The sequence below is a fragment of the Coffea arabica genome, chromosome 2e (assembly GCF_036785885.1).
Source record: "Coffea arabica cultivar ET-39 chromosome 2e, Coffea Arabica ET-39 HiFi, whole genome shotgun sequence".
Taxonomy (NCBI): Eukaryota; Viridiplantae; Streptophyta; class Magnoliopsida; order Gentianales; family Rubiaceae; genus Coffea; species Coffea arabica.
In genome coordinates, this window is record NC_092313.1 from 66,274,366 (window position 1) to 66,289,386 (window position 15,021).

A 15,021-nucleotide genomic window follows, 5' to 3' on the forward strand; every position below is an offset into this window, starting at 1 on the left:
CATTAAAATGGGCCAAGATCGACTAGGAAACTTGTTATCCTGAATTGATAAGGGGACGAAATCTGAGCTTCCAATTGCAAACTCTAACTGTTGTAGTAGTTTAGATTAGGTGTGATATAACATAAGCTTTGTATTTTATACACAAGAAGCTCTCTCCAGTTGTGCAGCCTTTAAAAGTTAAGGCCTTGGGGAAAAATTCCACCTTTTACCCGTTAGAAAGATTCATTCATTCTGTTCTTCCTATGGTGGTGGCATTTTTTTTCTTTTTTTTCTTTTAAAGTCAAAAAGGCACACTTGTGAACGAAGGAGCATGGTAGCATAGCTTATGCCGTAAACCATGCAAACCACGCTGCTTAAAGTTAAGAGCATTGATTATTTTTGCTTTGATAGTTGTGAGTGTTAACACAACAGTGAGATGGATGCTGATCTTGAAATGGCTAGGCATGTTGTATATGTCCACCAGAACAAAGAGTCTCCTGCTCTTGGATTTACTCCACTTGAACCATCTGTCCTGCGGTAACATTAAACCTTGTACTTTTGGTTTAAAACTGGACATTTTGGGATGGGATTTCCTAGTTTAGCCTGGTCATAACGTACTGAATGAAAAATATGAGAGACCATTTTTCTAACTTCAACATGATTTTTTTTCTGAACCAGGAACATATTTTTCTGACATGTTCTTGTTTAAAGCAGCTTTCTTTAGTTAGTAATTAGTGATATTTGTGGGGAAAAGGAATTTCTGGATAGATCTTGGCATTGGTTTCTGAATTGAGCTTGTGGTAGTTGGGATATTGTGGCTGTTTGAGATAATTGTTTGTCTCTCAATTTGGTGGCTCAGCTCATGTTTTGCTGAGTTTTGAAATTTTGTGGGGAATTTTGGTTAGTTTGGGTACTTTTGCAGCACACTTAGGAACTATGATCCGAGGAATTAGAATCATCCATATTTTCTGCTCTTGTGGGCACCTACCGTTGGTGGGTAATTGCTGAATTTGAAAGTTTCATGTCAAGCAATCCAGCAAGTGGGAATTTCCCTTTTTTCTTCTCTATTCTTCTTTGTGGTGAATCTGATTTTTAGGGGTGTTAAAGATGCTAACTGTGGGAGGTAGAATGTGGATACTTTTGGTTGTATTTGTATTGATGAATCATGGATTTTATGCCTCGTTTACTCCAGCTGATAGCTACTTGCTTGCCTTTGAATCTTCCCAAAACGTCACCTTTGATCTGGTTTTTTGGTCAAATCGAGTCAAAAAGCTTGATAAGACTCGACTTGATAAGGCTCGATTAAAGATCGAGCTTTATTGAGTCGAGTCTCGAGCCTAAAGGAAATTCTTCGAGTCGAGCTTCTGTTTGTATGAGTCGAGTCGAGCTCGAGTATAGCGATACTCGAGCTCGACTTGGCTCGATTACATCCCTAGTCCGTACTCTTAAATGCAATATTAAGTATACTTCCGAGAGAGACGATTATCCCATAGTGGATATATACCTTATGCCACGCTGGGCCAATATCATATGCCGGACCTTGGAATGGATAAATTCCACTAGTGCTAAATTTTTGAATAACCCATAGGGTGCGTTTGGGTTGTCAATTTTTAGTAAACTGTTTTTGTCCTTCAAAAACACCAAATGTTGTAGGTCTACTACATTTAAGTCTACAGTTAAATTTTACTAAAACTGTGTCGTTTTTACGTAGTGCCCAAAAGAGAGTTTTTAGCCACCCATTCGTTCGGACAGTTTCAACCCTAAACTACTTTCTCAAACCCGTCGAAAAGTGTGAACGCAGCAGAAAAGTGTAGCACCAGAGTAAGCTCAGAAGGCTGCAAAATGCTCCGGATTTGTTAACAAGTGACGAAGATCGAGTTAATTTACGCCGCGATACTACGTCGTTTCCTACGATCGACGCACTAAATCGCAACCAGTCTTCAGCTCCCGCAACGCGTGACAGTTCTAGCCTCTTCGCTGTGCGAGTCGAATAAGGTATGTTGCTGCTGATTTCCCTGCTTAATCTACCATATTCTCAGCTGATTATGTGAGGTTTAAAGGGTGGGAGTGTTGAAGTTTTGTAGTGGGGAAGCTTCAGAATGAACATGGCTATTTTTTGTCTTGCTAGTTCCACGTGAGAATTATTGCCAACCCATACGTTATATTTCGAGCAGGAATGGAGTAATAATCGAACGGATTGTGCGTACATTTTGCTGTCCGAAGTGGCTAATTGTAATAATTGAGCAGGTTATATTTTGACTAATTGTATGGGGTTAATTACGGTCCTTATTGGCTAGATATAGAGTGAAATTTTTATGGCCAGTAATTTTGAGGGGCTGAAGTGGGTTGATTTTGTCTGCTTGGTGGTGCTTCAACTCTCTCCAAAAGCTAATTTCGAGATGCTTTGTCTGACGTTTAAGGCCCGCAAATTTCTTGGTTAATTAGACAAAGATAGCTTTTGTGGCCTTTATTGGGTTAACTCTGACTTTTATCTGGTTGCTTGTACTGACGAACTTGAATGAATTGCTTACTTTTTTGGTATGTAAGTTAGAGTGAAGCCCATGTAAGTTAAAGGGATTCCTGTTATTAATGCTGTATTCGTGGCCTGCTTTTATCTGGGATGCAACAGTCCAACAAAACTCAAAAGTGGTATGCAATAAAAGAGTACCTAAATCACATTCTAGAGAGGCAAAGAGAACTTACACATTCAACAAGTTTTATAGACTTTGAGATAGTCCCTATTTTCCTTCTGGTTTTCCAAACTCTGGGATACCTTGGTCGAGGACCTTTAGCAGCACATACCTGAGGTATATTAAACTGTATTAAGCAGAAGACAGAAAAATACAAAGTTCTCACAATGACAAAAACTAGAATCAACTCATCTACCATCATAACCTTTTTCACTTGCAAGTTTCAGTTTGATCATTGTCTCTGTACATATTCTAGCCAAATTATAATTAAATTTCCAAAAGCGATGCAGATGATGTTGACTGACATGTGCCTATGTATAATCTGAATAAAGACATACGAGGCGCCAGTTTTGTCTAATGCGATAGATAGATATATACTTATATTTTTTATGATCATGAGAGGGAACATTATGAGTCAGGTGTACCATACAGTTGACCACTACCACACAAAGGTTGTAGCTTACTAGAACAGTATCCAACAACAAACATATTTTGCCATGTACAAGGCTACGCTATAGGATAGCTTATGAGAAAAGATAAATAAGAGATTATAGATCATTAGTTTAATAACAGCTTTTAAGCTTTAAATTTAGCAAACTCATCAAGAGAAGTGCCATATGATATCAAACAGGTGATGTATATAAATCCCCAATCTGAGAAATTGAAATTAACTTACAATGCTTGTAAAGATCGATTGAATTAATATCTTGGGCCCTTCTGAACCAAAATTTTAATTATTCCTTGAGTAAAAATCTTATTAAGGTCCATAAGTATTTATCTGCAAGTTAATGATATCCAGGTCAGTTTCATCTGAGCAGTAACATATTGTGCCATGGAGATAAGGTTCCAAACAAAATATGGAAGAAAGAAGTGTTCCATTAGGATACTAAAAATCTACAGCTTTGACTAAAATCATATAACATTTTATGCAACAAACAAGTTCTGAATTACCCGTTAGTGACAGAGTAACACCTAAGATTTTGGTCACAGTAGGGGAGAACAAAGAAAGACAGGTCCATCTAGTATTTTGCAAATAATCTGTCAGACTGCGAACATTAACGACCATCTGAGTTATGACTCAATCGAGTCAACTTCTTACTCACCCTACAAACCATATTCCTAGGATAAGCAGGTAACTATAGTGGATAACTTTATTCCAATTGTGAAGTAGGAAAATCATATGAATCAATCTCTGTCAATAATTTGAAGTTCCTTGAATATACAAAAGCAGGAAAATTAATCATTGAGCCAATTCTAACACCTGACCAAATAATGAAGCAAAGAAATACTGCAGTTGTCAATAAATAAGTCCTACTGTTAGCATTATGGAAAAGGTCCTAATACAGTGCTTGAAAACATCTAGATAGAAATCTTAAACTGTTGAAAGTCAGATACTTAAAAGCACTGTCCTATATAGTACTATACATTATCCAGAATGTCACAGACAACTGACACCTAGAAAACTACTAAACCCAATAAAGAGTAATAAATATGTACTGCAGGGAATGGAGAAACTTACCACAACATTTTTATTCATGCGGTGAAATTGAACCGGTTCCCACCATTTAGTGAAACTAACCGGAGTAAACCTCAAACAAAGCATTCTGAGAGAACACCCATAGCAGATTAGTATGAAAAGCCCATCATCCAATAATCATCATAATAAGAACTCTGAATGCAACCTATTAAAGTTTCCTTCTTTTTTTAACAGTTGCAATCTTCACATTATTTGAAAGCAGATAAATTTAATAAAAGAGAAAAACTAAGAAGAGTTAGAGAATATTTCTCTGCTTTAGAGGGTCTGGGAAACGCAAGGAGGGTCCCAAACAAGACCTTCAGTTCTGCGATAAAATGCCTTTTTCTATCAAATTAAATCAAACCAGCTGTTTTTTTATATTTATTTTTTTTTACTCCCCTGTTTCCCTTCAATTTCTGAGACCAAAAAACAAGGTCAATTCGCTTTAGGACTATTTTGCAACACTGGACTAGCATAAAAAATGGACAAAGGAGGCACAAGAAAGACTCTGAGTCTTCACTTTCTCTCTCTCTTTTCAGCCAGCAGCATCAGAAGTTGTTTACGTGCTTAATCAAGCTTCTGACTTGCAAAGCAACCTTATCTGTTTTTTTTTTTTTGGAGGATGTAACATTAAAACAATAGGGGGGAGTTCTAAATCTATGGCACAATAGGAAAGTTAGATAGTAGATAGTTAAGAAGCAAGAATGGCTACTATTAGGTACACGCCGAATTCAGCAACCGTGATGTACTGAAGCCATTTTACCATACCATATGAACAATTGTCTTTTGACTTCAATATTCAGATAAAATTGAAGAAAAATCAAAAAAAAAAAAACCAACAATATTTTACACCAAAATGAAGAAATAAAATATCCCTTTTTCCTTCATGTCAAGAAAATGGGGTTGAAGGCAGGTTGTTGGACTAACACGAGTCAGGCAGAGAGGTGCAATGGAAGCAGCCACATATTTGGTATAAGTCAAGAAATTACAGAAAATGATAGAAGTAATAAAAAGGGGGAAGATGAAGCTCACATGAGTTAACCACCTGCCGGAATTCTGGGCAAAATAAAGGTGGTGGACCCTTGCCGGTGGGGCTGGTATGGTGGTGGCGGCACTGAAAGATATAAAGAGAGTCACAGCAGAAAAAATTTTCAGAAAAGATGTGATTTGAGGCAGTTGGCAAAAGCACGACAAAGCACAAATGGCAAAAGCACAGCAAAGCGCATATGGTGGTGGCGGGACAGAAAGACAGAGAGAGAAGGGCAAAATATGCATTTTAATCTTTGTTTTTCTATTTATTTAATTATTTTGTCATCTTAAAATTCATAATTGAGGTAATAATTTATTTCACATAACCCCTAAACTTATCGCTGCGTTTGGATTAGCTGTTTTTGGGAGTGTTTTACCAAAACACCACTATTCATTTTTTGGAAAACAGTGAATGGGTGCGTTTGGGTTGTCAATTTTTTAGTAAACTGTTTTTGTCCTTCAAAAACACCAAATGTTGTAGGTCTACTACATTTAAGTCTACATGCGTCGTTTTTACGTAGTGCCCAAAAGAGAGTTTTTAGCCACACATTCGTTCGGAGAGTTTCAACCCTAAACTACTTTCCCAAACCCTTCGAAAAATGTGAACGCAGCAGAAAAGTGTAGCACCAGAGTAAGCTCGGAAGTCTGCAAAATGCTCCGGATCTGTTAACAAGTGACGAAGATCGAGTATATTTACGTCGCGATACTACGTCGTTTCCTACGATCGACGCACTAAATCGCAGCCAATTTTCAGCTCCGGCAACGCGCGACAGTTCTAGCCTCTTCACTGTGCGAGTCGAATAAGGTATGTTACTGCTGATTTCCCTGCTTAATCTACCGTATTCTCAGCTGATTATGTGAGGTTTAAAGGGTGGGAGTGTTGAAGTTTTGCGGTGGGGAAGCTTCAGAATGAACATGGCTATTTTTTGTCTTGCCAGTTCCACGTGAGAATTATTGCCAACCCATACGTTATATTTCGAGCAGGAATGAGTAATAATCGAACGGATTGTGCGTACATTTTGCTGTCCGAAGTGGCTAATTGTAATAATTGAGCAGGTTGTATTTTGACTAATTGTATGAGGTTAATTACGGTCCCTATTTGGCTAGATATAGAGTGAAATTTTTATGGCCAGTAATTTTGAGGGGCTGAAGTGGGTTGATTTCGTCTGCTTGGTGGTGCTTCAACTCTCTCCAAAGCTAATTTCGAGATGCTTTGTCTGACGTTTAAGGCCCGCAAATTTCTTTGTTAATTAGACAAAGATAGCGTTTGTGGCCTTTATTGGGTTAACTCTGACTTTTATCTGGTGGCTTGTACTGACGAACTTGAATGAATTGCTTACTTTTTTGGTATGTAAGTTAGAGTGAAGCCCATGTAAGTTAAAGGGATTCCTGTTATTAATGCTGTATTCGTGGCCTGCTTTTATCTTTGGTAAAGTTTCCTGCATTAATCTGGATCCTTGCATTGCTAGCATATATTGATAGTCATTGGCTCATGAAAAGACAGGAAATCGGGTTGGTTATAGGTACTGTGCTTTTCTGAATAAGCGGTCTCCGATTCTGAATGTGATTCAGAATCAGTTCTATGCGTAAAATTTCTGTGCGTGACTTAGAATGAAAACTAATTTTCTGTGCGATTATGTATTAGACAGATTGGTTTTGGCAACCAATCTAAATCAGGGTAGTATGATAATGTGAATTACATTATCATATTTCTTCTGACTTTTGACAAGAACTTCTTCTTTTGAATTAGTAAAATATTGAACTAAGCCTTCCATCGGCCACACAAGCTGTACATTTCCCGTCAGTTCTCTTCCAACTTTAGTGAAATCTTTCCAGTGCCATAAATTGACAACCCAAACGCACCTATTCACTGTTTTCCAAAAAATGAATAGTGGTGTTTTGGTAAAACACTCCCAAAAACAGCTAATCCAAACGCAGCGATAAGTTTAGGGGTTATGTGAAATAAATTATTACCTCAATTATGAATTTTAAGATGACAAAATGATTAAAAAAATAGGAAAACAAAGATTAAAATGCATATTTTGCCCTTCTCTCTCTGTCTTTCTGTCCCGCCACCACCATATGCGCTTTGCTGTGCTTTTGCCATTTGTGCTTTGTCGTGCTTGTGCCAACTGCCTCAAATCACATCTTTTCTGAAAATTTTTTCTGCTGTGACTCTCTTTACATCTTTCAGTGCCGCCACCACCATACCAGCCCCACCGGCAAGGGTCCACCACCTTTATTTTGCCCAGAATTCCGGCAGGTGGTTAACTCAAGTGAGCTTCATCTTCCCCCTTTTTATTACTTCTATCATTTTCTGTAATTTCTTGACTTATACCAAATATGTGGCTGCTTCCATTGCACCTCTCTGCCTGACTCATGTTAGTCCAACAACCTGCCTTCAATCCCATTTTCTTGACATGAAGGAAAAAGGGATATTTTATTTCTTCATTTTGGTGTAAAATATTGTTGGTTTTTTTTTTTTTGATTTTTCTTCAATTTTATCTGAATATTGAAGTCAAAAGACAATTGTTCATATGGTATGGTAAAATGGCTTCAGTACATCACGGTTGCTGAATTCGGCGTGTACCTAATAGTAGCCATTCTTGCTTCTTAACTATCTACTATCTAACTTTCCTATTGTGCCATAGATTTAGAACTCCCCCCTATTGTTTTAATGTTACATCCTCAAAAAAAAAAAAAAGAACAGATAAGGTTGCTTTGCAAGTCAGAAGCTTGATTAAGCACGTAAACAACTTCTGATGCTGCTGGCTGAAAAGAGAGAGAGAAAGTGAAGACTCAGAGTCTTTCTTGTGCCTCCTTTGTCCATTTTTTATGCTAGTCCAGTGTTGCAAAATAGTCCTAAAGCGAATTGACCTTGTTTTTTGGTCTCAGAAATTGAAGGGAAACAGGGGAGTAAAAAAAAATAAATATAAAAAAACAGCTGGTTTGATTTAATTTGATAGAAAAAGGCATTTTATCGCAGAACTGAAGGTCTTGTTTGGGACCCTCCTTGCGTTTCCCAGACCCTCTAAAGCAGAGAAATATTCTCTAACTCTTCTTAGTTTTTCTCTTTTATTAAATTTATCTGCTTTCAAATAATGTGAAGATTGCAACTGTTAAAAAAAGAAGGAAACTTTAATAGGTTGCATTCAGAGTTCTTATTATGATGATTATTGGATGATGGGCTTTTCATACTAATCTGCTATGGGTGTTCTCTCAGAATGCTTTGTTTGAGGTTTACTCCGGTTAGTTTCACTAAATGGTGGGAACCGGTTCAATTTCACCGCATGAATAAAAATGTTGTGGTAAGTTTCTCCATTCCCTGCAGTACATATTTATTACTCTTTATTGGGTTTAGTAGTTTTCTAGGTGTCAGTTGTCTGTGACATTCTGGATAATGTATAGTACTATATAGGACAGTGCTTTTAAGTATCTGACTTTCAACAGTTTAAGATTTCTATCTAGATGTTTTCAAGCACTGTATTAGGACCTTTTCCATAATGCTAACAGTAGGACTTATTTATTGACAACTGCAGTATTTCTTTGCTTCATTATTTGGTCAGGTGTTAGAATTGGCTCAATGATTAATTTTCCTGCTTTTGTATATTCAAGGAACTTCAAATTATTGACAGAGATTGATTCATATGATTTTCCTACTTCACAATTGGAATAAAGTTATCCACTATAGTTACCTGCTTATCCTAGGAATATGGTTTGTAGGGTGAGTAAGAAGTTGACTCGATTGAGTCATAACTCAGATGGTCGTTAATGTTCGCAGTCTGACAGATTATTTGCAAAATACTAGATGGACCTGTCTTTCTTTGTTCTCCCCTACTGTGACCAAAATCTTAGGTGTTACTCTGTCACTAACGGGTAATTCAGAACTTGTTTGTTGCATAAAATGTTATATGATTTTAGTCAAAGCTGTAGATTTTTAGTATCCTAATGGAACACTTCTTTCTTCCATATTTTGTTTGGAACCTTATCTCCATGGCACAATATGTTACTGCTCAGATGAAACTGACCTGGATATCATTAACTTGCAGATAAATACTTATGGACCTTAATAAGATTTTTACTCAAGGAATAATTAAAATTTTGGTTCAGAAGGGCCCAAGATATTAATTCAGTCGATCTTTACAAGCATTATAAGTTAATTTCAATTTCTCAGATTGGGGATTTATATACATCACCTGTTTGATATCATATGGCACTTCTCTTGATGAGTTTGCTGAATTTAAAGCTTAAAAGCTGTTATTAAACTAATGATCTATAATCTCTTATTTATCTTTTCTCATAAGCTATCCTATAGCGTAGCCTTGTACATGGCAAAATATGTTTGTTGTTGGATACTGTTCTAGTAAGCTACAACCTTTGTGTGGTAGTGGTCAACTGTATGGTACACCTGACTCATAATGTTCCCTCTCATGATCATAAAAAATATAAGTATATATCTATCTATCGCATTAGACAAAACTGGCGTCTCGTATGTCTTTATTCAGATTATATATAGGCACATGTCAGTCAACATCATCTGCATCGCTTTTGGAAATTTAATTATAATTTGGCTGGAATATGTACAGAGACAATGATCAAACTGAAACTTGCAAGTGAAAAAGGTTATGATGGTAGATGAGTTGATTCTAGTTTTTGTCATTGTGAGAACTTTGTATTTTTCTGTCTTCTGCTTAATACAGTTTAATATACCTCAGGTATGTGCTGTTAAAGGTCCTCGACCAAGGTATCCCAGAGTTTGGAAAACCAGAAGGAAAATAGGGACTATCTCCAAGTCTATAAAACTTGTTGAATGTGTAAGTTCTCTTTGCCTCTCTAGAATGTGATTTAGGTACTCTTTTATTGCATACCACTTTTGAGTTTTGTTGGACTGTTGCATATGGAAGAAGCTAACGGTTTACCTTTTTTTTTTTTTTTTGTCAAAAATATGATAGCTATGACTAAGATTCTTAACAGCTTCAGAAACTATAATTTTCATACCTGAGCTAGCCATTCCATTTTGAGGCTGACCGGAAAACCGGAAAACAGAAAGAAGTTTTTAATGCATATTGAAAGGAAAACCATCATCTGTAGTCTTGTTCTGTGCGCAATGCATGGAACTTTGATGCTAGTCCAGCTAGGACAGTTTTGAGCGTGAATATAAAATTCCATACATTTTGACTGGAAAATCCCTAATGATTCTGTCTTGGAATAGGCTCAAATTAAATTTTAGGGAATTCTATCTTAGATAATTGGTATTGGTTCTATGGTATTCCAAGTTTACCTATGTAATTAATCACACATCCATGATTTCTTCTAGGGACTTACTGAAACTAAATGACTTATACTGTAATTCAGTATTGGAGAAAGGAAAAGACTATTTTATTGACAGGATAGTATATCAAACTGGAAGATATGATGTATCTTTGTGCTCGAATTAAATGAAATCTTTATAGTCTAGAATGTTCCTCAGCTTTCATGAGGTTCCCTTCATGGTTTTGCAAAGTCACCAGAATGCTTCTTGTGTTATGGCTTGTGATTCCTTTTTTTTTTTTTTTCAGCTGAAGCCAGAATTGAACCACTTAAAACTTATTTTGTTAACAATCCTTGTAGATAAAGGGATTATCGAACGTCAAGGAAGAAGTTTACGGTGCTCTCGATTCATTTATTGCCTGGGAACTGGAGTTCCCTCTAATTACAGTTAAGAAAGCTTTAAAGACCCTTGAAAATGAAAAGGAATGGAAGAGAATAATTCAGGTATTATGAATCCAGTGGCCCTTGCTGCTGTTTCAAGGGTTTTTGGTGTCCTTATCTTATTAACAAATTAATAGGACCCCTTTGATTGCAGGTCACAAAGTGGATGCTAAGCAAAGGTCAAGGAAGGACCATGGGAACCTATTACACGTTGCTTAATGCTTTGGCTGAGGATGGGAGGCTTGATGAGGCTGAAGAACTCTGGACTAAGTTATTCTCCGAAAATCTGGAAAGCATGCCTCGTCTTTTCTTTGAGAAAATGGTATCCATATACTATCGCAGGGAAATGCATGACAAGATGTTTGAGGTACCATTTTTGCTTTTTTCATTTGCATTCATCATTTGGTGCCTTTTTTCCTTTTTAGTTCAGTGGAATCTCCTCCTCTCTCTCTCCGCCCCCTGCCCCCTGCCCCCCCTCCAATAAAAAAAACCACCACCACACTCACACATGTTTTTCACATTTATTCAACTCATTTTGCATTTGGCCTGTGAAAGCGTATAGACCTGGCATTGAAACCAACAAATATAGTTAGTTCAGTTCCTAAATCTGCATGAGCTTGAAACTGGGAACATTACTTAGAAGTCAACATCCATTTCTAGTTCATGTAATGGACCAACTTTATTTGGCAAACATACAAGGTTAGACATACTATTGTATCATTTAACTTATGTCACTTTATACTTCATTGCTAATATTTTGATACCCTTAATATAACCTTTCACTCAGAAGATCTTTGGATGCCATTTGCTTTGCTTGAGTTGCTGTCTTGCATTCCTTTCTGAAAATATTTGCTTCGTGGAGTTCTCCAGTTCCTAATTACATCTAAAAGGGATTTGGCCTTTACGAGCTCCTGTATTAAACATAGGTATTCGCTGACATGGAAGAGCTTGGAGTAACACCTACTAGGTCAATTGTGAAAATGATTGGAGATGTGTTTCAGAAGCTTGGTATGATGGACAAGTGCCTAAAGCTGAACAAGAAATATCCACCACCAAAGTGGGTATATAGATATATCAAGGGAAAGCGTGTCAGAATTAAAGCCACAGATCTTTATGATTCTGATGATAGAAATTCTGTAGGTGATTCTGATGATGATGCTAACAGCGCTTCATCGGGGTCAACTGAAAATACTGATATTCAGATGGATGAGCAGGGTGAGGTTGACCATCATCAGAATCAAGCTACTGATGTACGTTCTTTGGAATCTGTTAAACCAATTGAATCTAAAGTCTTCTGAGCCCTTTTGTACAGTTAAAGTTATTTGATTATTCCAAAAGTCATGCTCAACATATGTATATTTTTTTGCCTGGAGAAAGTGTTGACTTGAACTCCACCCCATGTATGAGCCTGGAGGGAGAAAGGGTGAAATTTACATGGCTTCAGCATGCGTAGCTCTTCCTTTCCCTTGGTGCATGCAAAACTTACCAGAGTGAAAATATTTGAAGTTTTTATTACTAGAATGCACGCGGATTGATTATAAAACCCCAAACTTTTTATAGGCTGCAACACTAACTCTTTTTTTTTTTTTGGCTAAACAAAGGGAAAAGTTCACTTTTCGTCCTTAAACTTTGAGTTAGGGACAAATTTTGTTCCCAAATTTTTAGATGCACCATATTTAGTACATAAATTAACTATTTTGGATTACATTTAGTCCAAAAAGGATAAAATATTCAATTTGGACGGAAAAAGCTGACATGGCCGATGATTTTGATCGAGAAATTGTTTTTACTTAACAGGTATGTGTTAAACACGTGATTTTCTCCATTTGTATTAAGTAATTTACCATTTTTGGATAAAATGCGGCAAAAAATAATTAATTCATATACCAAATGTAATGCGTCTAGAAGTTTGGAGACGAAATGTATCCTTACCTTAAAGTTTAGGAACTAAAAGTGGATTTTCCCGGATAAACAAAAAGTTCAGGCGGATAGGCTTGATTAACAGTAGGCTATAGGTCGAACATAGGCTAGCTTCAGAATGAGCTACTACAAACAAGATTCCGGGGCATTTGAGAAAGGACAAAGCGTTTGTGTGAACACCCAGAAAATGAAAATTAGACTGATGGATTGATATCTGTAGAAAGGAAGCTGTAAACAACCAAGTCGCATAAATTCCCCTTGAGATAGCTATACTTTCTCAATGTGCCCTCCTTCAGAAACCCAGCTTTCTCCAGTACCCTTTGCGAGGCTATATTTTCCGCAGCAGCATAAGCCTGGAGCCTTAAAACTTCAGGGAAGTCCTTGAACACCTGAGGAACAGCCAACTTTAAAGCCTCAGTAGTGATGCCTTGGCCCCAATATTCAACTGCTAAAGCATATCCTATGTCTGCTCTGCATCTCTCATCCCCTGATCCAGGGAAAACTGATACAAAACCCTTCGAAAGATCGTCGACACAGATCGAACGACGCCAAGGATGGGGTATACAGACTTCCCCGATGAAGGTCAATGCCTCCTCTTTTGATGCCAGAGTCTTCCATCTGATGGACCGAGTCACTCGATCATCACCTGCCCACAGAAGTAAATCATCCGCGTCCGACAGCCTGAATGGACGGAGCGTGATGCGTGAAAGGTCCATAACAATGTGAAAATGGAGGAAATGATTGCAGAACAAAGAGTGGTTAAAGAAAGGTCTCCCAAGGAATATACTAACCTTTTAAGTCTAATGGAACGTTATATATTGTTGTACAACTCAGTACTGCCATACATAAACAAATAATCAATCAATCAATCAAATTTATAGATAATGTGTCTCTGCTGTGCACTGCAAGAACACTTGTCAAGTCCAGCCTTATTTTACATCATCATGATTTGGGAAAAATGCACTTTTCATCCTCACTGTTTAGGGTGTTGGACAATTTTGCACTTAAAATTTCAGTCAAAACACATTTCATCCTCATAATTTTATAATTTTGATCAATTTCGTCCCTAAAATTTTATGCAAACATATTTCATTCTAATAGTTTCATAAATTTGACTAATTAAGGACAATTGATAGATTGTCAATCAATTTGAATGGAACATCATCACTTGACCATAGCATGTCGATTAGTAAAATACAACAAAACATTGGATCAACAAAAACCTCAAAAATAATTTTTTAATTCACTTTATTATTTAAAAAACAATTTTAGCTACTATTACTCTCTTCTTAATCACAAATTGTACAAAAGTTTGAGAGGAAACAACATCATGGGGAAGAAACAACCCTATTATAGCCAATTGAAGAAAATTTTCAAATAATTCCATTGCAACCAATTGGAGAAAAATATTAATGTGAAAGAAAGAATTGTTTAGATTGTCATTTATTGCAAAATTTTGTTTTGTTGCATCATATACGTGTTTTTCAAATTGTTTACCTATCATCCAATCTATTTTTTATCTCACATACATCATATCGCAAATTTTAAAAAAACAAAATCTCTTTTCTGAACACGCTCAATATTATTTATGTAATTTAATAAATAACCGAATTAGGTATTAACAATACAATTATTAACAGGATATACTAGTCATGTGATGATATTCTATTCAAATTGGTTAACAATCATTTGATTGTCCTCAATTGATCAAATTTATGAAAATATGAGGATGAAATGTGTTTCATGAAACTTTAGGAATGAAATTTATCAAAATTATAAAATTATGAGGATACATTTGACTGAAACTTTAGGGACGAAATTGTTCAACACCTCATACACTGGGGATGAAAAATGCATTTTTTCCATCATGATTTCATTTAGACGAGTGGTGCATGCGTGACCATCACAATTAGCTAGCTAACAGTACTGATTAACACACTATCTCTATGAAGTACCGTGTTTAAATCCTTCATATACTAGCAGTATCAAATAGAGGTAATTATGTACAGGGGTGTAAACGAATCTAATAAAATCAAACATGCTGGTGTTCAAAGTTGTTTGATTATTTTAACGAGTTTAAAATTTTGTTTAAACTTGCTTTGTTTAGTCGCTGAATGAAATTTGAATGAATTTTTTTTTTATCAAATTTGAATGTTATTTAACATAAAATATTGTTCAAACTTGATTTGACTAATT

General features: G+C 36.3%; 2 protein-coding genes and 1 long non-coding RNA gene across 3 annotated transcripts; 1 reads left to right on the forward strand and 2 right to left on the reverse strand.

Moving 5' to 3' along the window:
* Positions 1-415: 415 nt before the first annotated feature.
* On the forward strand, positions 416-12,242 carry LOC113732699 (pentatricopeptide repeat-containing protein At4g21190-like). Its single transcript, XM_072077814.1, has 6 exons — positions 416-516; positions 1,917-1,974; positions 9,930-10,028; positions 10,825-10,968; positions 11,060-11,272; positions 11,832-12,242. Exons 1-6 carry the CDS (start codon positions 416-418, stop codon positions 12,201-12,203), a joined length of 987 nt encoding a protein of 328 aa, XP_071933915.1. The 3' UTR covers positions 12,204-12,242.
* LOC113732698 (uncharacterized) lies at positions 2,721-5,211 on the reverse strand. Its single transcript, XR_011840888.1, has 2 exons — positions 4,189-5,211; positions 2,721-2,781 (listed from the first exon to the last, which is right to left on the reverse strand). It is a non-coding gene; the product is annotated as an uncharacterized lncRNA (long non-coding RNA).
* A 571-nt stretch (positions 12,243-12,813) lies between the features above and the next one.
* On the reverse strand, positions 12,814-13,676 carry LOC113723613 (uncharacterized). The gene has a single exon (XM_027246631.2). The coding sequence runs from the start codon at positions 13,539-13,541 to the stop codon at positions 13,020-13,022; it is 522 nt and encodes a 173-aa protein (XP_027102432.1). The 5' UTR covers positions 13,542-13,676; the 3' UTR covers positions 12,814-13,019.
* Between the last annotated feature and the right edge of the window lie 1,345 nt (positions 13,677-15,021).

What these genes read in the sequence shown, in the direction of transcription:
- LOC113732699 (XM_072077814.1), top strand. Translation starts at nt 416, where the DNA reads ATGGATGCTGATCTTGAAATGGCTAGGCATGTTGTATATGTCCACCAG. An exon ending in CTTGAACCATCTGTCCTGCG is followed by an intron (nt 517 to 1,916) that starts GTAACATTAAAC and finishes AATCGCAACCAG; the next exon opens with TCTTCAGCTCCCGCAACGCG. An exon ending in CGCTGTGCGAGTCGAATAAG is followed by an intron (nt 1,975 to 9,929) that starts GTATGTTGCTGC and finishes AATATACCTCAG; the next exon opens with GTATGTGCTGTTAAAGGTCC.
- LOC113723613 (XM_027246631.2), bottom strand. Translation starts at nt 13,541, where the DNA reads ATGGACCTTTCACGCATCACGCTCCGTCCATTCAGGCTGTCGGACGCG.